Raw genomic sequence first — 24,543 nt, 5'->3', positions numbered from 1 at the left:
AAGTCAGCATGGGTGAGGTGAGCCAAAGATGAATTCTATCTATCCTTCCGTTATTTGAGGAAACAAATCAAAAGGACCCAAGTATTTCCTGGTGCATCACATCTCTGGTCACTGTAGCGGTGGAGAAGTGACAGCCTCCGTGTGTCTAGTTCCACACCCAGTAACCCAGTAACAACACCTTCCTTTGGCATCATGCCCGCTCTCAGGATTACACAGTTACTCAGTCAATGGGGACAGTTTCACAGTGCCAGCAATTCCCAGGTGAGGGGATGGAGAACAGTGATGATGCTCAAAGCTGTGACTCTGCGGGTTGGGTCCCACTCTGGAGACGCGAGCACACATAGCTATGTGGTCAGAAATACAGTCTCCATCAGTGGGGACCTGATCGCTTTCCAGCCCCCTGGAGTGGCGATGAGGGAGCACGCCGTGCCATCGACCACTCACCATTGGTGCTAATGGAGAGGTCGGTAAAATTAGCCCAACAACCCGTGAACAAGATCCTCGTCGTTCCGTTGAGTCCGGTGACAACCTCGTCTTGGAAATTCACCAGTACCACATCCAGTTCCCAAAGGGTAACTCCCACTGACACACAGTTGTCCTGGATCACAAAACACAGCAATTAGGAAACTGGAGCAGAGGAATGCCCTGTGCCCAAAGTAAAATGAAAATTAGCCACACACACACCACAGCACCATGCTTGTAACTCACAGCCACAAGACATATGACTGTCTTTAGACTTTACAGATACAGTGCGGAAACAGGCCCTTCGGCCCACCGAGTCCACACTGACCGATGATCACCCAATATACTGACACTATCCTACACACTAGGGACAATTTACAATTTTACCAAAGCCAATGAATCTACAAACCTGCACGTCTTTGGAGTGTGGGAGGAAACCTAAGCACCCGGAGAACACCCATGCGGGCACAGGGAGAATGTGCAAACACCATACAAACAGCACCGATAGCAAGGATCAAACCCGGGTCTCTGGCGTTGTAAGGCAGTAACTCTATCGCTGTGCCACTGTGTCGCCCTAAACAGGCATTACACAGTTATCGGGAGAATGGGTGCATTATCGGATCCATTACAGGTACATGGGAAAATGGGACTGAGTGGATCAATGCATCAAAGAGCTAGCACAGAATTAACGGACCAAATGGCCTCCTCCTGTGTACTATTCCACCAGGATGCAGGTCCTATCCAGATTTCTTCAAGCCATAAATGTTGTTTTACCACCCCCCAGAAATAACAAATAAAAACAGGTAAAGTTGGCAAATTGTTTGCTTTTGAGGCTTCATCCTCCTGCCGACTTACGTCAGTGTCCACCGCCATGATGCAGGGTTGCTGCTTGAGCAGCTGTCCGGGCTCTCCAGCAATCGGCTCAGTCACCACCACAAGAGCTGCCACAGTTGCTACATGGGCCCTACTCACTGATTCCCGTTGCACCGGTTCTGAGGCCACCTACAACAACAGCAACAACAACAACAACAACAACAACTTGGGTTTATGGAGAACAACAGTGCAAAGGTCCATCATGGTCAGAATAGGGTAGGGATGGAGAATTAAAGTGTCAGGCAACAGGTAGATCAGGAAGAGGGTCCCAGAGTTGAAAGGACGCAGATGAGTCATTGGGGACAAATACTGTAGCGAAAGGACGGAGATGAGGAGACACTTTTTCTCACAGAGAGTTGTGAGCCTGTGGAATTCTCTGCCTCAGAGGGCAGTGGAGGCCGGTTCTCTGGATATTTTCAAGAGAGAGCTAGATAGGGCTCTTAAAGATAGCGGAGTCAGTGGATATGGGGAGAAGGCAGGAACTGGGTACTGATTGTGGATAATCAGCTATGATCATATTGAATGGCGGTGCAGGCTCGAAGGGCCGAATGGCCTACTCCTGCACCTATTGTCTATTGAAAGTGAGCAAAACTGGAGGTTTAAACTATATATTTCAATGCTAGAGACTTAACAAGCAAGACGGATGAACTCAGGACTGAGCACAGGTCTGACGATAAAGGATCACTCAATCTGCATTTGGTTTCTCCAATATTGTGAAGGGCACATTGTGAGCACCAAAAGCAACCAGTCAGACAGGAGAAATTGCAAGCTAATCGCTGCTTTGCCTGAAGAGACAGACTGGATCCCTGAATGTGGGAATCAAAGATGCGTTACATGTCCCGGGCCAGGAGTATATGGGAAATGCTGTGAGAAGGCCAGTGGGGACAAAAGAACGGACCTGACTCACAGAAGCAAGCGTTACTTCAGAATTGAAGGGATGTGGGGAAGATATGCCTGGTTTATATCGCACTTTTAACAGACCCAAAAAAAGCGAAGACTCTGCAAGTGTTATGCCCCTGTCCCACTTAGAAAACCTGAAAGGAAACCTCGGGAGACTTTGCGCCCCATCCAAGGTTTCCGTGCGGTTCCTGGAGGTTGCAGGTGGTTGCTGGAGGTTGCAGGTAGTGGAAGCAGGTAGGGAGACTGACAAAAACCTCCGGGAACCGTACGGAAACCTTGGGTGGGGCACAAAGTCTCCAGAGTTTTCCGTTCAGGTTTCCTAAGTGGGACAGGGGCATTATTGAACAAAATCTGTCACTGATCAACATAGAGATATTCAGACCATTACAAAAAGCTCAATCACAAGGCTGGTCTTAAACAGCAGCTTGGAGGAGGAAAGAAAGATGTGGAAGTTTGGAGCGGGAACCCCAGATATCAGGAAGTTGAATGCATTCCCATCAATAGTGGAACAATGGAAACTTGCGGATGTATCAGTGGGGAAGTATGGAGAAGGTTTAAACTAGTTTGATGAGGTGGGGAAGAGTATCCTAGAGTAGAAAGGAAACAGATAAGAGGTCGGGGGGAAATACTGTAGTCTAAGAGGTGACCTTATTGAACTCAACAAGATCAACAAGGCATGGATACAGTGAACACTCTTGTCTTTTTCCCAGGATAACAGATTCTAAAACTAAAGGGCATTGGGGCTTAAGGTGAGAGGGGAAAAATTTAAGATGGGTCACGAGAACAATTTTCACATTCAGTGGGTAATTGTATCTGGAATGAGCTGCCAGAGGAAACAAGAGAAACAGATACCATTATGACTTGTAAACTCTGGGACAGATATATGGGTAGGAAATGTTTAGAGGATTGTGGGCCAAATAAAGGCAAATGGGACAAGCCTGGTATGCTAACTCGGTTGGCAAAAACAAGGACCTGTTTTGTGCTTTCTGTGACCAGTGGGAGGAGGAAACAGGCACATTAGAGGCAGAGAAGGGTGAGGTTGTAGGGGGATCTGAAAACCAGGGCGAGAATTTTTATCACGTGCCGTCCTACCAGGACTCATGCCTGGTGTGCGAGTACAGGGAAGATGGGAGAATGAGATGATATGAATCAGGACGCCTATCGCACATCTTTGCATGAACTTTACAGAGACAGAAGAGGGAAAGCCAGCCAAGCATGATTCAGACATGAAGGCTACAAGATGGATACAAAATGCTGGAGTAACTCAGCGGGACAGGCAGCATCTCTGGAGAGAAGGAATGGGTGACGTTTCGGGTCGAGACCCTTCTTCGGACTGGTGGAAGTCTGCAAGAACAGTCTACAAGAGGTGGACAAGGTTTGCTGAAGCAAATCAGGCGAGGCAGAGGCATTAAAGATCCCCAAGAAAACCTCAACACTGATGGTGGTGCATTCTCTGTGACATGGGTTTGTCCATCTGACGTGTATGGAGTAAGTCCTCCATCAGACATCGCCACGGAAACTGGTGAATGGCACTGAGAATCCAAGCCAATTTCCTGCAAGAAATGGTCATCATACTGTTGGTGGTTTAAAAGGCAGATGGGTAAATGGAGCTTCTGGAGCCGCTTCATGTTTAAGATCACCTGAACATCTATCAGTCTCTGAAAGATACAGGGTGATAGAAGCCTTATCAAATGAGGGAGGAGATAGAAAGAGTGGCTGAATAGATGGAACGTACAAACAAGTGGGGTCCATGGAATTAACAAGAAACATTTATATTGCCAGCTGAGCGCTTTATTTGCATAGAGCGGAATTACAGGAAGGTGTTACCTGGTTCCATTCTGGATCATCTGGAGATGGCACTGGGCTGGAGATACCCAGGTCAGAGATTTCAACGCCCAGCGAAGCACTCAGGTTTCCAGTCAACATGGCCTCACTGAGACTGCTGGCAATTTTCTTCAGATCAGAGAACATCAAAGTGCCTGCATAATGTGAAGTGATCAAATGGTCAGTTCAGAGAACCAAGTCTGAATATTTCACCCATCTACTGTGTGAAATGGGCAATAAGCACAGGTAACACATGATCAGGCACAGCCTATGCAGATGTGACAAATGATTACATAGTAAGGGAGAGGGTGGGGCAGGACAAGGCACTGCAATTAAGTTTTCCTAATATACCCTCATAGCAAATTCAGTTCAAGTGGTAGCCCCTGCAAACACTGTCACCTGCAGGCTCCCACACACATTGCCGTTCGCTATCACAGGTCTACATCCCAACACTGGGAGCACCTCCACAAGGGGGACTGCTGCAGTCCAAGTACGTGCACATCCTCACCCCTTCCCAAAACTTCTCAAGGGAATTAGGGATAATAAATGCTGACATTATCACTCATGTCCATTACTTGAAAACGAATTTAAAAAATTGGTGGTGGATTCTGGAAATGATTCCAGCATCAGTGTGGTATTGGCAACTAATTCAACAAAGGTTTACGCAAGGTTCACATGGGAATAGACAATAGGTGCAGGAGTAGGCCATTCAGCCCTTCAAGCCAGCACTGCCATTCATTGTGATCATGGCTGATCATCCACATTCAGTACCCCGTTCCTCCCTTCTCACCATATCCCGACTCCGCTGTCTTTAAGAGCTCTATCTAACTCTCTCTTGAAAGCATCCAGAGAATTGGACTCCACTGCCTTTGAGCCAGAGATTTCCACAGATTCACAACTCTCTGGGTGAAAATGTTTTTCCTCATCTCCGTTCTAAATGGCCTACTCCTTATTCTTAAACTGTGGCCTCTGGTTCTGGACTCCCCCAACATCGGGAACATGTTTCCTGCCTCTAGCCTGTCCAATCCCTTAATAATCTTATATGTTTCAATAAGATCCCCTCTCATCCTTCTAAATTCCAGACTATACAAGCCCAGCCGCTCCATTCTATCCACATATGACAGTCCCGCCATCCCAGGAACTAACCTCGATAAGTGGAGAAAAGGTGGGCAAACAGCTAAGGCAATATCCAACAGGTAGAATGTTTGAAGAAGATGCACGATCTCTGCTTGCCCTGACATTTTGGGCAAAGTCAGGGATATGCCAGCCCCAAGCCCAGCCAATCAATTCATGGCATAGCTGAATTCTGTAGCTTGCTTTGATTTGTGAAGCTCCAAATCACTTGTTTACATTCGCTTTTGGCATCCACAACCTGAATTTACACACCAATCCGTTAACTTCACCCACACAGTTAAAAGTGCAGCCTTTCAGAATTCAAGTACTGCCATTTGACCGTGTAATAAAGCAGTATCAAATGTACGGTCCTTATTTGAGATAGGTGTAATGTGATTACACCTGTGTGATTATTATCTAAATGGTGGCCGACTAGGAAAAGGGGAGATGCAGCGAGACCTGGGTGTCATGGTACACCAGTCATTGAAAGTGGGCATGCAGGTGCAGCAGGCAGTGAAGAAAGCGAATGGTATGTTAGCTTTCATAGCAAAAGGATTTGAGTATAGGAGCAGGGAGGTTCTACTGCAGTTGTACAGGGTCTTGGTGAGACCACACCTGCAGTATTGCGTACAGTTTTGGTCTCCAAATCTGAGGAAGGACATTATTGCCATAGAGGGAGTGCAGAGAAGGTTCACCAGACTGATTCCTGGGATGTCAGGACTGTCTTATGAAGAAAGACTGGATAGACTTGGTTTATACTCTCTAGAATTTAGGAGATTGAGAGGGGATCTTATAGAAACTTACAAAATTCTTAAGGGGTTGGACAGGCTAGATGCAGGAAGATTGCTCCCGATGTTGGGGAAGTCCAGGACAAGGGGTCACAGCTTAAGGATAAGGGGGAAATCCTTTAAAACCGAGATGAGAAGAACTTTTTTCACACAGAGTGTGGTGAATCTCTGGAACTCTCTGCCACAGAGGGTAGTCGAGGCCAGTTCATTGGCTATATTTAAGAGGGAGTTAGATGTGGCCCTTGTGGCTAAGGGGATCAGAGGGTATGGAGAGAAGGCAGGTACGGGATACTGAGTTGGATGATCAGCCATGATCATATTGAATGGCGGTGCAGGCTCGAAGGGCCGAATGGCCTACTCCTGCACCTATTTTCTATGTTTCTATGTTTCTATGATAGCAAAGATTTGTCGGCTTCGATATATTTTTTTGGTGGCACAGTGGTGCAACAGTCGCTGCCTCAGCTCCAGAGACCTGGGTTCAATCCAGACCACTGATGCTGTCTGTGTGGAGTTTGCAATGTTCTTTGTGTGACCGTGTGGGGTGAACATAGACTATAGGTGATATGATTGAACATAGAATAAGAACAGGCCCTTTTGCCCATCATGTCTGCATCGACCATAATGCAGATTTTATTTGATTTGAGATGTACAGGTTAGTTGGCAGCAATGATTTCCCCTAGAGTGCGTGTTTCCGTACGTGTGTGTATGTACAGTGAATGGGGAGAATAGGTTGTGACTAAATTAGTGCAGGAACAGGATTGTTTTGTGAGTCGGCATGGAGTGGATGGGCTAAATGTCCTCAATGGGCCTAAGTAAATAAATCTGAGCTGCTCTACGCAAACGGATGAGTGTCAAGTGAAGCACTTCATCACTGGCAAGTTGAGCAAACTAGCCATTGCGCTATAGGCCCTGCATGGTGCCGGGCACTATGGGAATATGGGTCTCACCTTTCCCTCTTTTAGTGGGGCTTTGGGGAGAGGGAATTTCAATGAATGAATAGACGAGTAATCTGACACATTTGTGAAAAAAGATTCAACCGGAGAGCTTCAGGAAACTTTCCTCAGATGGGACTGTGAACAAAGAGGCAGGACCTAAAATCAAAGCCGCCGATCAGGGTAATGCAAGGAAGATCTTTCCCATATGGGGCAGTGGGAATCTGAAGTCTCCGTCACAAGGCGTGGCTGCTGAGGTTTTAATACAAAGATGGCTAGGATGCTACTGACATGACACTATCATGTCATCAGACACAATGCTGTGTCCATGAATTGGATGATCTGGGCTCATGGTGAAGTGACAGGAAACTAAAGTGGGCTAGTCATTGGTGTGGGGATCACCTCATATTCCTCTATATAGGTCTCTCCTACAACATCTGCTTGTGTGACAAATCTATCATTGCAGGGGCAAAAACAATCTTCAGGTGGAATTCAGCAGGCACGTGTGGGGTAAATGAAATGGTCGACATTAATAAAGGTTGTGACCACAATATCGACCGTTCCTTTCCATCCAGAGATGCTGCCTGACCCACTGAGTTCTGCAGCTGATCATCAGTTGCTCCAGATTCCAGCATCTGCAGACTCGAGTCCCAGGAACCAGTCTGGTGAATCTTTAATGAACTCATAATTATGGCAAGTATATCATACCTTAAGGAGACAAAAAGTATATACAACACACCAGGTGTTGTCTAGCCAGGCCCCTGTCTAATCACAGTAAGAGATCTTTATTCTCACTCAAATCCACTCGCAATAAAGCCCAACATACAAGAACCTGCATGTCAGCTTTCGGTGTCTGCTGTACAAGGACATTTCCCAGTGTCGCACCTTTAAAACAATACTCAGCATTTGTGTTTTGACTTCACTTTCACACTTGGTGCTCCACCTGCTATGGTCTTGCTCTGTTTGTCCATACCCTCTGAAGCCTCTTTGCAACCTCATCATTCACTCCAGACTAGGGAACGTAACATACGATCCCTTCAGCCACATTGTCGACAGTTTATGAAGAACTGGGGATCGAACGCTAATCCTTGCAGAACTCACTAGTCACGGCCTCCCAACTGGACACGGACCTATTTATTCCCACTTTGTTTTCTAACTGTAACCAGCTTGCAATCCACACTGGTATTTTAACCCAATTCCTGTCTGAAGAAGGGTTCTGACCCGAAACGTCACCTATTCTTTTTCTCCAGAGATGCTGCCTGACCTGCTGAGTTTTTCCAGCATTTTGTGTCCATCCATGCTCTCTAATCCTCTTCATCAACCTTCTGTGTGGGATTTTATTAAAGGCATTCTGGAAATCCAAATGCACCCCATTTGCTGGTTCTGCTACCAGAAACAGGCTCAGTGAACTTCAATACATTTGTCAAACGTGATTTTCCTTGTATAAATCTTTATAGCTTCTGATCTGTTGTTTTATAATTTTCTAAGTATCCTTCATCAATTATGCTCTCCAGCCCAGAAACAGCCTGAAGTCCCCTTCTCCCTGCCTCCTCTTCCTCGAATAACGCCGTTACGTTTGGAGATAATGGGTGATATCCTCGGTGCACCTGTTTTGTGAAATTATCACAATTATTAACTCCAGTTTCCCAGCTTCTGCTGGTGGGATCCAAGCTCAGGATGTTAACTAATTCCATTGCAAAGGCGGCATTCTCCAGCCCAGTACCAAGTGCTACCTCAGTGAGGTGCGAAAGTGACCTCCGTTACCTGCAGGGCTGCTTGTGTTAGTGGAGTTACTGCTGGTTGATGCCAATAGCTCCGATGGAGGTTCTCCAATCTCCACTTCCACGGTGATCCCTGTGGCCCGCCTTTTACGACGCCCCGTTTCTCGGATGATCTTCGTGATGCGGATTTTATTCGCTGGCACACCTAGGAACAGGGCAAGGTTGTTTGCCAAGTCAGGGCCGTAAAATTCATCCACTGTCATTGCGGGCAAATTAAAGGATATAAACAGCGTTGGGGCTGTGTGGACCTCTACGGGAATCGAGCCTCTCAACAACACATTCAGCATCTGGTATTTTCTGTCAAAATAGTTTGCACCAGAGACAGGGGAATTCAACCTCGGAAGGAATTCTCCTGCGAAGACACAATCAAGACCTTCATGTTAAACTCGTTCAACGTGTGCAAGCCTCGTTAGATTACATTTTCGCACACTTACGGTCTCCATATCCTTGGGGTAAACCATCCTGGAAGCACCACGCACAGTTCTGGTCTCCATATCCCTGGTTAGACCACACTGGGAGGACCACAAACAGTCCCGGGTTCCATCCATCTTGGATACTCCATAGTGGGAGTACCATGTACAATACCGATCTCCGTATCCCTGGTTTAGACTACACTGCGAGGATCTTGCACACTTTAGTCTGCATATCCCCAGGACCACACGGGGTTTACTGTGCACAGTTCTGGTCTCCATATCCCTGGGTCAAACCACCCTGTACAGTTCTGTTTTCTTTATTAAAGAGTATATATCGTGGCATTGAAGCAGGGGGTAAAATATATCCAGAACACTCCAAGATCTGAGAGGTTCTTCCCACAGGAAGCGCTAAACTGATTGGGGATAAATTTTCTCGTTACGTATTCTGGGGGGTGATCTGAAGGGAGGGGGGGGGGGGGGGGTGCAGACAATTGATATAAAATGGGAACTGGAAATCAGCAGGTTCAGGAGAAGAAACCCCTTCCCTCAGGGAGTGGTACTCATTCTCACAGGAGAATTCCTCCCCCCAGAGAATGGGAAGGGAGAAGGGGGGGTACATGTTGGATGTGTCCCACGTGAATATCCCTCCTCTCAGAGAATGATTGTTTGACTGTTGAGCAGAGCTGCAACTGCTGGTTTACCTGTGTAGGTGGGTGCCCTCAGGGTGTAGTCTGTGTGATCGTTGTTCCACTGTGCGTTGGTTGGAGGGATCAGTGCACCGTTGACGTACACATCCAGACGTTGTGGCGATGAGTAGTAGACGGACAAACGAACAGCCTTTATCGGAAAGTTAAAGAAATTTAGTTGCGGAGATTGGCTCCATGTAGTTAAAGTCCCAGGATAGCTGACAGGACGGTTCCCAAACACCAAGCCAGCTGAGGAAATATTGGCTTGGGTAAAGCTGGTCAAAGGTAAGGCAACATTTCAGGGAGCAGGGTAAGCTGGGCAGGAATGAATCCCAAAGCTTGGAACCACGTGGGGAGGAAAGACAGCATGTGGGCCCACAGCGGGGATACAGGGCCCTCAGTGGGATACAGGGCCCGCAGCGGGGATAGAGGGCCCACAGTGGGATAGAGGGCCCACAGCGGGGATAGAGGGCCCACAGTGGGGATAGAGGGTCCACAGCGGGGATAGAGGGCCCACAGCGGGGATAGAGGGCCCACAGTGGGGATAGAGGGTCCACAGCGGGGATAGAGGGCCCACAGCGGGGATAGAGGGCCCACAGTGGGATAGAGGGCCCACAGTGGGATAGAGGGCCCACAGAGGGATAGAGGGCCCACAGTGGGGATAGAGGGCCCACAGCGGGGATAGAGGGCCCACAGTGGGGATAGAGGGCCCACAGTGGGATAGAGGGCCCACAGTGGGATAGAGGGCCCACAGTGGGATAGAGGGCCCACAGTGGGATAGAGGGCCCACAGTGGGATAGAGGGCCCACAGTGGGATAGAGGGCCCACAGCGGGGATAGAGGGCCCACAGCGGGGATAGAGGGCCCACAGTGGGATAGAGGGCCCACAGCGGGGATAGAGGGCCCACAGCGGGGATAGAGGGCCCACAGCGGGGATAGAGGGCCCACAGAGGGTATAGAGGGCCCACAGTGGGATAGAGGGCCCACAGCGGGGATAGAGGGCCCACAGCGGGGATAGAGGGCCCACAGTGGGATAGAGGGCCCACAGCGGGGATAGAGGGCCCACAGTGGGATAGAGGGCCCACAGCGGGGAGGATTGGCATAGATAGTTCCTTACTCTGTTGGCATCAGCAGCAGGCAGCAGCAGACGCAGAGTCTGAGGGCTGGTGCTGGTGAAATACACATCGCACGACTTGTTGGTGGCCACAATCCCAAAGAAAAGCGAGATCCTCTTCTTACAGGTATATCCAGAGCACCAGCCGTGGTCCTGTGGGCCTGCCATAGCAACACATAATGTAAGCAATGCATAGTGGAAAAACACATACCGAGCAAGTCCCCGAGAGGCGTTACCCACACTGACACTTCACCACCTTCCCGGTGAAACAGCTTGAGCACTCGGTGACGAACATCACCAGAATGGGTCAGGATCCGGGAGTAGTGCCTCCACTTTGGGCTGGGGGCAAAGTGCAAGGCACCCCACCTCCCTTATCAGCCAACTCTTCTCTGAGTCCAAGGAGTTTTTCACCCTAGATGGCAGACACTGGGAGATAGTCTCCCTGGCTGGGGAGCATTGAACAACGGGACACTCAGGATAATGTTGAGGGACATGGGATGGGGCAGGGAGGAGGAGCTGAGGTGCAGGAGCACCACTGGCAGAGGCTCAAGGGCAAAGGAAGCATTGCTTGTAGTAAGACTATTCAGATTCCAACTCGCAATTAATTGGCCAGTGTGGCTCCCGTGGAAAACCAAGTTTGTCATAACACAAATTAACTGAAAGCGGGCAGGCAGCAAAACATCTCAGTGCAGGGAATGTTGGATGTACTCATTGCTCAGAACGCAAAGGGAAAATGTGGCACCTGGAGCATTAGGTACAGGGTTGATGTTCAAGAAGGAACTGCAGATGCTGGAAAATCGAAGGTAGACAAAAATGCTGGAGAAATTCAGCGGGTGCGGCAGCATCTATGGAGTGAAGGAAATAGGCAACGTTTCGGGCCGAAACCCGACTACAGGTGCATGTTGACCGGGAAAATATTAAAATGTGGCTTGAAAGAAACTTTGATGTGAAATGTGTCATTCACAAGTGGACACGCTATTGCAAGAGGTTTCGAGCACCCTGGCGTTTATCAGTCAGGGCATTGAGCGTAGAAGTTGTTGTGTTATGTTGCAGCTGAACATGACGTTGACAAGGCCGCACTTGGTGTATTGTGTTGTGTTCTTGGTCACCCTGCTATACGAAAGATAAAGGGAGAGGTTGAGCAGGCTTGGACTTATTCTTTGTGGAGTGCAGAAGATAAAATCATGAGGGGAATAGATAGGGTGAAAGCACAGTCACTTTCCCAGGATTGGGAATCTCAAACTAGAAGGTGAGAGCGGAAAGATTTAATCAGAACCTGACGGACAACTATTTCCACATATATGGTACATATATGGAACAAGTTGCCAGAGGAAGTGGTTGAGGCATGTAGAATAACAACATTTCAAAGACATGTGAATAGGTACATGGAGAGGAAGCTTGAGTGGAATATGAATCAAATGCGTAAAAATTGAACTAGCATCTTGGTTGGCATGAATGAATTGGGCCGAAGGGTCTGTTTCCATGCTGTATGATTCCATATTTATATGACCCATGCTCTGCAGGCTGGTCGTACAAACTGCAGAAAGAAAGTTGTAACAGTTGTGAGACTGTCACTAACTGGAAGACAAAGATAAGCAGTGCTCCAACATACAAGGGGGGCACAGTGGTGCGGTGGAAGTGTTGCTGCCTCACAGTGCCAGAGACACGGGTTCGATCCTGACTTCGGGCGGTGCTTGCGTGGGGTTTGGATGTTATCACTGTGACCATCAGGGTTCCCTCCGGGTGGGGAGGAATGAGACAGTGGGATAACATGGAACAAGTGGTTATTGTTACAGAACCAGGTGATGGGTGTGAATCGTTATGAATTAGGCACATTCCCTTTCTTTTTTGTTTAGCTCTACCTGTTTTGGATTTTTTACTTATTTCCTTTCCCTTCTTAAGGCCCTCTTCTCTTTGGGGCCTTGTTTTCTTTTCTTATATCTTTCTTTTTTTCCCCCCCCACATTCTCAAGCAACCAGTCTACTTAACCATCATCATTCATTTAACGGCAACTACTGCGAACTACACTTCACAACTATCCTCATTCTTCTCTTCTTTCTCTTTTCTCTTTTTCTATTACAGGTTAAAGTTTGAAAAAAAAGAGAAGTTGTACACGAAATGTATAATGTTGCATATCATGATTAAGATGCATGTTCAATGCTTCTAATAAAATAAAAGTGTGAACAGGTGATCGATGGTCGGTGGGCTGAACAGCCTGTTCCCACACTGTATCTCTAAACTAAACATCTTCTTTCTGCCTTGAAATTCCTGCAGCTCCTTTAATCCCATTGGGTGGTGATAGTGAATGTGCATGGGCTAGGCACAGAGCGCTTACAACACCAGAGAAAATCCTGCAGCTAGTTTAGTTTAAGTTACACACAGAAAATGCACAAAATATTTTGCAGTTCAGGTGATGTCTGTGGAGGGAAAACCAGTGAATGTTTCAGACACTGGAAACTGAAGTATAGAACTGGGCAGCACAGTGGTGCAGCGGTTGAGTTTCTGCCTTACAGCGCCAGAGACCCGGGTTCGATCCTGACTATGTGTGCTGTCTGTAAGGAGGTTGTATGTTCTCCCGATGACTGCGTGGGTTTTCTTCAGGTGCTCCAGTTTCCTCCCACACTCCAAAGATGTGCAGGTTTGTAGTATAATTGGTTTCTGTAAATTGTTAAATTTCCCTACTGTGTGGGATAGTGCTAATGTACGGGGTGATGGCTGGTCAGTGTGGAATCGGTAGGATGAAGGGCCTGTTTCCACAGTGTATCTCTAAAGTCTCAAAAGTGAAGTCTAAAGAAGCAGAAAGAGAGAGTATGGCCGTGGCAAGGAACAAGACGAAGGGCCTGTGACTGAAAGGCACTGATTTCGTGCCCACTACTGATGGCAGCAAGTAGTCTGTACCGTTGATGAGGTCGAGATAGCCGTCACACAGGACGGCCACTGGTGACAATCTCCTGTGTTCAGTATCAGAGTCCAGGCTCTCAATAACCAGCAGCTCATAGTTCAGCCCAAAGCACTTGTAGCTTTGCCAGTCAGACATATAGGTACACGAGGAATCTCGGATAATCCCTGTGGGAACAAAAATAAAAGGAGATGTTAAAACATTAAAGGGAATTACTCACAGGGGACACAGTCAGAACACTCACACATCATTCCATCTTCAAATGTAAGATGCCAAACATTGCACAGGGATTATACAACATAGCTGGAGTCCATTCAGCCCAACAAAGTCGTGATGGCTCTCCAAATGGTCCCCTCCCAGACTCACTCCCTCCAGCTCTGCTGGTCCCAGCACTTTCCAGTCATTCCCTGGTCGTCTGAAATCTCCTGTTGACTGTTCTCACTGTCTGTTCAGGTAGCAGATCCCAGATCACGGCAACTTACTGCCCCAAAACATTCAGAGCTCCTCTGGGTAAGTTTGTGAAATATTTCAGATGTATTCTCCGGTTACCAATTCTCCATTCACTGGAAATAATTTCTCCCTCTAAGCCACTTTAGCTTCATTTTCCCTGCACTCCTGCACAGAGAACCACCCTGGATTTGGCTAACCCTTCTTCTCCAGTATGAGTGATCTGGCATCTGGGGGGTGGGGATGAGGAAATATCTCGGCCCCAACTGGGCTCTAGTGGTTGATATCTGGAACACACTGTCAGAGAAGATGATGGAATCAGATGCAATCACTATGTTGGGCAATTGCAATCAGTACATTGGATAGATGCAACCACTATGTTGGATAGGTACTTGAATAGGAAAGCTAAAGAGGAATATGGCCCTAATGCAAGCAGGTGACATTAGTGTAGGTTGGTAAAAATGATTGGTAATTATGCGTTGGGCCGAAGGGCCTGTTTATGTGCTATGACTCTACGACTTTCCATCAGGCAGAAAATGGGACTATCTTCTCCCGGGAATCAGAACATCTATCCGCTGCTGACTATCTCTTCCCTCCACCATTTCCTATTGACCTCACTGCCCTGAACTCTCCAGTCACTCACACCAAATCCCATTGCCGTTGGAAACACTCAGCAGGTCGTGGAGAGAAGCAGAACCGATGTTTCAGGTTGCTGACCCTTCACCGGAATGGTTCTGGCCTGGATCATTCTCCTACCACCATCCAACCCTTCTCAGAGCCCCGGCCAACCCAGCCTTGACACACGTGCTTCTGACCTTTATGTGGTGCCACCTGGGACACAGGAATGCGGCTTCCGTTTAGAGAAGTCAGCAAGACCTTTGGGATCCGGTAATCGCCAAGCCCACGGCGCTTGTCACCATTCCATTCATACTCCGACTGTGGGATGACTGCTCCCACTTTTCCCAGGAATGAGCCGTCCAGATCTTTCAGCATGGTCTTCTTCTTGGCATCGCAGTCCATGTCCACGCAGTCGCTGGGGTTGACTTTCCTGAGAAACAAACACAGTTGATGGGCTGACTTTCTCAGCAAAGGCACGGCGATAGTCGAGCCCAGGTACCCAAAGCCTCTTCAACCCAAACATGGACTCAATTTCTCTTTCCTGATGCTGCACGATTGTTGAGAGTTACCAGCATTTTTCTTTTGTGTTTCCAGCATCTGGGGTTCTCCTGATTGTAATTTTGCTGGAAACCCAAGCCCTGGCCAGTCAATGTTCAGGCTGTTGGGGTCTTTGGGGGTTCCAGACCCAAATGAAAGCACAGACAGTGTGCACATAGACTGGAATGGGACCATTAGAACAGTGGTGTGGAGGAGGAGGAGGGAGTATTTTAGAAACGCACATCGTTCTGCCTGTGTGCACAATTGCCAACACAATAGATCCCCAGGCACCCAGATAGGTAACAGCCCCACACATGAGAGCCCGTTGGAGAGGGTGAGGCAGGGTCAACACCACCCGTTAGTTGTAGAGGGTGTTGGTTTAGTGGCCAAGGTTTTGACATGGTGTGAGGAGCTTTCTGTGAGAGGAATCACAAAGATCACTGTAATCCTCTCACCACCCCTCTCATGACCCCTTTCCTCGCCAGAGACTATCAATGGCTCCCACCATCAGTCAGTCTATGGGCTCTGAGGTTTAAAGCCCCCATGTAACAGCCCCCGACTCACTTGACATTAGGCCTGTGTATGAAGACCTTTCCCCGCTCCTCACTCTGGGCGACAGTGATCCCCTTCAGCAGGATTGGATGCTGCAGGTCCTCATTGTTTGGGTTGCTGATAAACATGACGTTCAACTTCTGGGAACATACGCCCCGAAAACCCACAAATGTCGTATCTTTGGGGAAAGAAACGGCATTAACATCGACGCATTGACAAGCGGTGAACAGAACAAAGATGACACTAGGCTGTGGGCCGAGGTGCTTTTTCGTTTAAGTTCGTGACCCAAATCACGTGACTACCTGAATTGTTAACATATTGTGTGAAAATATTATAGAAATAATCGCCAAGACCAAAACCTGCACATATATTTAAAATATGAGAAAAACCTCCAGTTTCCGAGTAGTAATTGTCCAATCAATGCACGTTTGACATTACGTCGGACGCCAATTGACCAATCACACGCTTTGTTTCATGGTAGCTAGGCAGCGAGCACTGGGATCATGGCTGCCTCCTAATTACATCAAAACAATAGCAAGGTTTCGAAGGAATAAAGGTAATGCTAACCTTGCTGATAATTTTGTTTTACAATTGATTTATCTTTGTAAAGTTATGATGTGAACTGTTAAATAAAAATGATGAATAAAAATGGAGAGCTAGGATTAGAATTATGGTCAGCCAGTCAGTCGGTCGGTCGGCAGGTGAGTGCTGCGAGGGGTTGGTCAGGCTGTCGGTAGGACGGTGGATGCTGTGAGGAGTCGGTCGGGCTGTCGGTAGGACGGTGTTGCAGTGAGCGGGCGGACTGACTGAGCCGGCGCTATGGTGGTGCTGAAGGGGCCCGTGTGGCGTGCAGGGCAGTGCTGCTCCCCACCATCATCACTATGATGATCCAGAAGGGCATGCTGGCTGAGGTGGACGCGCTGAGCAGCCACACGTACGGAGCCCGCAGCCGGTCCCAAAGCGGCTCCAGCTCCAGCCGTGGGCAGCTCTGGAAGGGGGGGGCGAGTTAGGGTTAGTATAGGGTTCGGCATTTTCCTCTCAGTGAAGATGCTTTAACATGCCCCTAGCCTGGCACTGCCCCAGTCCCACTATGGCCATGACCCCCACTCTGCACACTGGCAGTCAGTGGGGTTCAGTAAATGGGGGAACCCACAGGAACTGCCCTCACCCATTAATTAGGCTGGTTCAGGAACCGGACCTCTGCGGCAGTCTCACTCAAAATACACACTCACAATTATAATTATATAAGTAAATATAATTATATAATTATAATATAATTATATATAATTACAGTCATATTCACATCACATATGATATAATAATATATGGTTTAAATAGTGGGCAGTTGCTATCGACCTGCATGGGAAGGTAGACGCTCCCGTCTCCACGAGTCTCGGGCAGATGGGGCCCGTCAGCCTGGGAAGGTAGTCCATCTAGGAGAGGGAAAACTCTGATTTTAAACCCCCACTGCCTTGTGGCCATATCCAGTCATGGAATAAGCTCCAGGAGTAAACCTCAAGAAAATCCGGAGTTGAAGCCCCTAAGGCAGTTCGTCGTTGTCTACAACCTCGCTCTGGCAGCTCCTGCGACGGCGCTGGTGCCAAACTGTAACGGCCCTGCTGTTCCTTTGGATCGATCAGCGACGTGGAGAGGGGGGACATGCTGCACGGGCAACAGCCTGTCCTCCATATGACATCGCCCAGGCTTGCATCCGACAGACAGGAGAGAAGACTCAACACCTTCCACCTTAGAAGCATCCGCCGTATCCTGGCGTTCAACGCTGAGATCCTGTCTCGTGCTGGCCTTCCCAGTACGTACACTCTACTCAGGCAGCGCAGACAGCAGTTGCTGGGCCATGTCCACCGCATGGAGGATGGCCGTATTCCAAAATAAATCCTCAATGGAGAGCTGACATCTGGGAGGAGAACCATCAGCCGCCCCCAGCTACGTTACAAGGATGTCTGCAAGAGAGATATGAAGGCGCTCGACATCGATGTGGAGTCATGGGAGAGCCTTGCAGCTGACCGCACGAGGTGGAGAGGTACCCTGAACCAACATCTCAAAACGGGGGAAGAGAAACTGTTGAACGCAGCAGCACACAAGCGGGCACGCAGAAAGGAGCGCAGCAACTTCAACAAACCAGAGACCTCACACAAATGTGACCTTTGCGACAGACAGTCACTCCCGCATTGATCTCTTCAGCCACAAGCGACGCTGCTCTAGCCGAGGTTTTGAGCAGGCAGCCAACAACTAGGATGCATCACCCATGGTCTGTCATGACTGACGGGGGCCTACTACTACTACTACTACTAAATAGACAGCAACACAGAATTAGGCTCCCATGGGGTAATATGAGCATTGAACACTAGATGGCGCTTACTTTTTCGATCTCATTTTCTAATTAGCTTAATTAATTAATGTGCAACTTTTGGCAATGACGAGTTATCACTTCCTTCTCAATTATATTTTATCTAAATCTGTGCAAAATTTCAATTAGTTCCCAGACATGGGTCACGAACGTTAAATTCTAAATTAGACACATTTTCGACGCTCGGCCCACAGCCTACACAGACCGTCTGCCCTGTCAACTGGTTCCCTCCCCCCCTCCCTAAAATCTCCCTGGGGGTCTCAGGGGTGGCGTATTACCTCCACTGTCCCAAAGCACAACCACTTCCGTCACTCTAGTCCCTGCTACCCCCCAATCTCTCTCAACCAGGCACATTTCCTCTTGCCGCCCACCCCAGGGTACACAGATGTTTACGCTGGAGTAATCTCTGCTGATCAAGATTGGAGTTCCAGGCTCAGAAACAATCTATGCGATTACCCTCAATCAGCACAGAATCATGCCTTTTGGCCCACTGAGTCACTGCTCATCAACAACAACCGTTAAACCTTAAAAACATTAAAATCTCATTTTATTCTCCCAACGTTTTCCTACATAATAGACATTTGGACAGGTGCAGGGAAAGGATTTAGAGGATATGGGCTAAATGTGGTAGGACTAGTATCGATGGGTTACCTTGTTTGGCATTGGCAAGTTGGGCCGAGGGCCTGTGTCCATGCTGTATGACTGCATGACTATTTCCATCACTACCCCCTACCCTCCACCTCCAATTTGGGAGAATTTACTCCAGTCTATTAATCTATCAACGCTAGATAGACTGGAGTAATTCTGTGGGTCAGGTATCATCTCTACCAGCATCTGCAGTTGCGTTCTTCACAACCTATCAATCTACATGTCAAAACCTTGGGGTTACAAGGAGACTTTGCAAACTCCACACAGGCATCCCCGAATGATGATCACTGGAGCTGTGAGCCAGCAGTTCTACCTGCTGTACCACAGTGTTGCCCAGGGCCGGATTTACCTATAAACTAGACAAGCTTAAGCTTAGGGCCTCGAGGTCTAGGGGGGCCTCCGGCCAAGGCAGGACGCCTACCGTTCAACTCTGGGTGGGTCCCCCTCTCTATCTCTCTCTCTCCATCTCCCCCTGCTCTCCGTGTCCGGGCCGCCGGGCTCCGCTCGCTCCTCATCCGCCGGCACGGCGGGCCGCCTTGCACATGCGCATTGCTGCGGCCTGCACGTCCTCCCCCCTGCACATGCGCACAACCACGGCCAGCACATCATCGGCCGCCCTGCGCATGCGTACTGCAACTGCAACTGGTCGGCGCTGGGCACTTTCTCCCTCGCTTTGAATTGTGGGAGATTTGGCCGCCATGGCTGTCCGGTCGCTGCCTTGCCGCCAGCGCTGAAAACCAACGCGGAGGGGGCCTCACAAGTGGAGATCCGGCCCTGGTGTCGCCCTCATCACTGCATATCACCGGTCATTGACAGCTGCAGCCTTTGGCACCGTGTCTTTACTTACTCTGCACCATCATCAGTCCATGTATGGCCGGGTAGCTCGTCAGCACCGTGTAGAGAGGTGGATGGTTGCTCGCTGAAGCAAACGTTGGCCAGCAGATTCCACTCCTTCCTGCAGCAGGGAAACGGGACCACAGATTAATCTCCAGCCTCCCGTCAAGCCCACTTTCAATCATCCTTTGAAAAAAGACTGTCCTTACCCCAGCTGCTCCCTGCAGAGTTATCAAGCTGAACATCTGAGCAATTGAAGCCAGGACTAACTCCGACCACCAAAGCATTCTATAGGAAAGCAAATATCAACATGGGAATTAGCAGGATTATCTGTAGATTATGAAACCATTGGATCTGCCTTTTATTTTTACACAGAATACCCCTGGATGGTTTCCCTGTTAGTTGGGGAAAGATCAAAGTCCATCTAACATCATAGTCAAAAGGGGGCATTGATTACTGAAAGGCATCAGTGTCCCCAGCAGACCCAGTTGGTAAAACAGGGGACCAGAAATCCATGGATCCCTTTCCTCCCCACATAGCTTGGCTTTTCTAACACTGCGCCTCAATTTATTGCCCAAATGAATTCCCTCTCATTTACACTTGAATGAACCAACGTTACCTGCTCCCACCACCTTCCTGTGGAACTGCTTCGTCCCTTTCACTGAGATACTCCCCCCATGCATTCAATCCGAATTTCCCTCCTCGTTTATTGTAAAGCAATTTCTGTCGTGTATAAAACCATACGCAGGGAATTTATAAACTCTCAGCAGGAATCACCGACACCTCCTTCAGCACACAGTAGATTGAACAAGAATGAGCAGGTTTCATTTGGCAACCTTTCACAACTCTTCTTGCACTACAATGGATAGTTTTCAAAATGTGTTTTGTTCTAATGCCTTTTCTTTTCACTGTCATGTACAATTTATGAATAATCTGTACATAAATAATGCATAATTTATGTTTTCATCTTTTTATGTCTGAGTCCATGTGCCTGTAATGCTGCTGCAAGCAGGATTTCCAATGCACCAATACCTCACTGCACTTGTGCATTTGATAATAAACTCAACTTGACTAGACAGCTTAATGCAGCAGAATAAGATGACTTACTGTAATGTAAATGGTTTTATTGGATATCCGATGAGAGAGCGCTGGAGGTCCGTAAATCATTGGAAAAATACCCAATCCATTGTCCACCAGAGTCACATTGGAGACTTGCACTGAATATTCTGCCTGTAATAAGCACAGGTTAGTTTTCATGCTGGATGAAAATTCTGCAACCCGCAACTTTCTGTGGCTGGTCCATTTGAGTTTCTGGTGCCCCCAGGATGATACTGATGGTCTGTATTAGATTTTCTCTTATTGGAGCTGGACATTATAATCAATTAGATAGACACAAAATGCTGGAGTAATTCCGCGGGTCAGGCAGCAACTCTGGAGAAAAGGGTTCCAAACCGAAACGTCACCTATTACTTTTTCCCAGAGATGCTGCTTGACCTTCCAGCATTTAGTGTCTATCTTCGATATAAACCAGCAGTTCCTTCCATAACATTATTTTCACTTATATGGCCTGAATGCTACTTGTCTACTTGCCCAACTGCTGTCTAAATTTAGCAGTGTGCAGGCATGGGCTGCTTCATTTTCTGAGGAATTGTGGATTAAATGGAACTGTGCAATCTTCAGAAAACATCTGCATCTTTGATGTTACGATGGGAGGAAGATAGGGTGGCACAGTGGTGCTGTGGTGGGATTGCTGCCTTATAGTGCCAGAGACCTGGGTTAAATCCTGACTATGGGTGCTGTCTATATGGAGTTTGTACGTTCTCCCTATGACTGTGTGGGTTTTCCCCGGGTGCTCCGGTTCCCTCTCACATTCCAAAGGCGTGCAGGTTTGTGGGTTAATTTGGCTTTGGTAAAAATTGTAAATTGTCCCTTGTGTGTAGGATAGTTCTATTGTTCGAGAGATTGCTGGTCATCACAGACTCAGTGGGCTGAAGGGCCTGTTTCTGCACTGTATCTCTAAAGTCTAAACATCAGTGGAGCAATGGGAAAAGATTGAGCCCTGCACACCGCATAACCTCTGCCGCTGTAAGACTCTATGACTCTAAGTCCTCTCCGTATTTCCATAAATCATCAGTCTCAGCTTTATTTGATATCTGAGCATCCTCTGAGAGAGAATTTCAGTGGATTTACAACCAATCCTGAGAATGTGCCCCCCGGTCCAAGACTCCAGCTTTGGCAGAGCTTCGGAAGAGATGGCTGCTCTCTTGTCCTTCCAAATGAGAACCTTGTTTCAATAACATAACTTCTCATTCATCTGAACTCCAATCTCTCTAAATCTGTCTGAACAGGACAACTCCTCATCTCAGGACCTACTCCAGTGTGCTTGTGTTACACAAATTCCAAGGCGTGCTGATTCAGGGACAGAAAGAGCCCACAGCACTCCAGATGAGGTTCCACAGAGGCCTTATACAGACCTCAGTGGCACAGTGGTAGAATTAACGGCCTGTCCCACCAGCATGTGATTGCATGCATCTAGCGCGACCAAACGGAAGCGGAATTCGCGCTGAGTTCGTGATAAGTTCGCGGTAAGTACGCGCAAAGTTTGCCCGTGACGTAATTTATGTCAAACTCACCAATCAGCTGGGCAGGAGGCGGGCCGACTGAATTTGGACGTAGCAAGGCGTCGGGCGGTGACGTCATCGCGCAACGGCACGTCGGGCGGTGAAGTCATCGCGCAACGCCACGCACTAGGCGTACGCTGTCAGGACGCTGCGTACGCCCGTCGAGACGTTGCGTACGGCCTAAATGCGGCCGTTGTCGCGCGGGATTTTCGAACAGTGCAAGATTTTTGGAATGTCGGGACCAGCCCCGCATAACTCCACACGCCTACGGTGATCGAAGTGGGACTGGCCCTGCGAGGCCATATGCCTCAAGCGACCACGTTTGGTCGCGCTAGACGCATGCAATCGCATGCTGGTGGGACAGGCCCTTTACTGCCTTAGAGCGCCAGACCCAGGTTTGATCCTGGCTACGGGAGCTGAGTTTGCACGTTCTCTCTGTGACCGCATGGGCTTTCTCCGAGTGCTCCGGTTTCCACCCACATTCCAAAGATGTGCAGGTCTGCAGGTTACTTGGTTTCTGTAAATTGACCCTAGAGTGTAGGACATAGAACTAATGTACGGGTGATCGCTGGTCAGCGCAGAATCGGTGGGCTATCACTAAACTACAACTAAAACTCTCATTGGCTAAGTCTCATCCTTGTAGAATTATTTAATCCTTGCCAGGTTCGAATCTGCATTGTCCACCCCTTACAAATATATAATTATCATTTAAGTAAAAGTCAAGTGTAAATGATCAGACGCTACCTGGGCTATCACTCGAATGACCCAAACCTACTCCAAGGTCCTGTCAGTGTCAGGCAGCACTTACTGAATCATGAACATGGTACGAATGTTTCCCTTTGCATCTACTGAGCAAGAAGCCCCCAAGATGAATTCTTACCTGGAAGTAGATGCCATAGTCCTGGCATTGCCACACTGTGAATCCTTGGATAAGGGAGCAGTTGGGAAGGCCACCTTTGTTCATGTAAACACCAATCTGGCCTCCACGGACCTCGTTATCAGTCCAAGGCTCAACGGGATTTGGTTGTCCTGTAGAACGGCAATGGTTACATCCCTCCAGTGGTGCATGCATTCCCTGGCCTGCACAGGCTGCCCTGCATGAAACTCCAAACCCACACAGTCTGAACTGTGCGTGGAGCCCGCAGCCTGCACAGGCCTGCCCCTGTCCAACACAAAACCCCCAGCCCACACAAACTGCCTTGCATCAATGCCCTGTTCAGCAGCCACCTTGTTTGAGAACTCTTACCCAAGCTTCTTGCAGGCCTGAAAGTGCTCCTTGCTTATGTTGCTTCGCCCCACACCACGCTCTCTCCCAACTCACCACTGTCTTCTGCTCAACAGCTCCTTACACCACAATCACCCTACCCCAAATTGAGACCATTCAGGCCTCGAACGTGACCCAGGTTCTGGGGAGATGGTGACTGATATTTTCCCATTACGTTGGCTGTCTCTCTTCATTGGCCCTTGTGGGCCTGGCCAAGGAAAGTCCATGCCTTCAGATACCAGGAACACAGGAGGTGCCCAGTCTGGTGCCAAGTACCAACCCTGCACCAAAATAGATGGGTTAGAAACCTATTCATCCTTTGTTGCCATCTCCCCCAACTAAGCAACAATAGTTTAATTTATTGTAACATGTGATTGCAGATCCACTTCTGGGACCTGCGTACACAGAGTCGCCAGACCTGGGCGCCTTCTTGCAATCGTTCATTTGTTCCTGTTGGGAACCAATGGTCCTGTCCTGGAAACTCTCAGGATTTCTGCAACGTCTCATCACAGTTCAACCTCTGAAGCCACAAGGAGGTTTTAGGAATTTGACATTGGAACCCACCCCTCTCCAAGCCCCATGGTCAGATAGCAGAGGCTCCTCAGTTCCCCCTTCCATATCCTGTGCGCCTGCTTCCCGACGGCCAGAGGGACATCGGTAACTTGTGTTCACCAGAGGCAGTGACATTGAGACTCACCGGGACAAGGTTCTCCATTAATGCGGTAACCCAACTGCTCAGAGCCCACAACTATGTTCTCCTGAAGCACAGTGTCAGAGCCTTTGTCCACCTGGAAAGCAAGAAACATTGACATAGAAACACAAGGGGTAAGGTGTGAGGCAGAATGTGTGGAGCATAGCCCAGTGTGCCCA

At 48.4% G+C, this 24,543-nt stretch overlaps 1 protein-coding gene across 1 annotated transcript in view; it reads right to left on the bottom strand.

Moving 5' to 3' along the window:
• The window catches only part of pkhd1l1 (PKHD1 like 1), a 178,669-nt gene that overhangs the window by 16,861 nt on the left and 137,265 nt on the right, over positions 1–24,543 (bottom strand). Inside the window, exons 63-76 of the mRNA XM_033020374.1 lie at positions 24,371–24,461; positions 23,290–23,438; positions 20,896–21,018; positions 19,985–20,076; positions 19,802–19,926; positions 15,951–16,116; positions 15,047–15,279; positions 13,784–13,951; positions 10,889–11,046; positions 9,788–9,923; positions 8,657–9,025; positions 4,063–4,244; positions 1,318–1,464; positions 445–598 (exon numbers count right to left, since the gene is read on the bottom strand). Of these exons, the coding sequence (XP_032876265.1) occupies positions 445–598; positions 1,318–1,464; positions 4,063–4,244; positions 8,657–9,025; positions 9,788–9,923; positions 10,889–11,046; positions 13,784–13,951; positions 15,047–15,279; positions 15,951–16,116; positions 19,802–19,926; positions 19,985–20,076; positions 20,896–21,018; positions 23,290–23,438; positions 24,371–24,461 (2,293 nt within the window). The remainder of the gene's footprint in view (positions 1–444; positions 599–1,317; positions 1,465–4,062; positions 4,245–8,656; positions 9,026–9,787; positions 9,924–10,888; positions 11,047–13,783; positions 13,952–15,046; positions 15,280–15,950; positions 16,117–19,801; positions 19,927–19,984; positions 20,077–20,895; positions 21,019–23,289; positions 23,439–24,370; positions 24,462–24,543) is intronic.

This window comes from Amblyraja radiata, chromosome 4, assembly GCF_010909765.2.
Source record: "Amblyraja radiata isolate CabotCenter1 chromosome 4, sAmbRad1.1.pri, whole genome shotgun sequence".
In the NCBI taxonomy this organism is placed as follows: Eukaryota; Metazoa; Chordata; class Chondrichthyes; order Rajiformes; family Rajidae; genus Amblyraja; species Amblyraja radiata.
The sequence above is the reverse complement of the archived record's forward strand: the minus strand, read 5'-3'. Positions and strand labels throughout refer to the sequence as shown.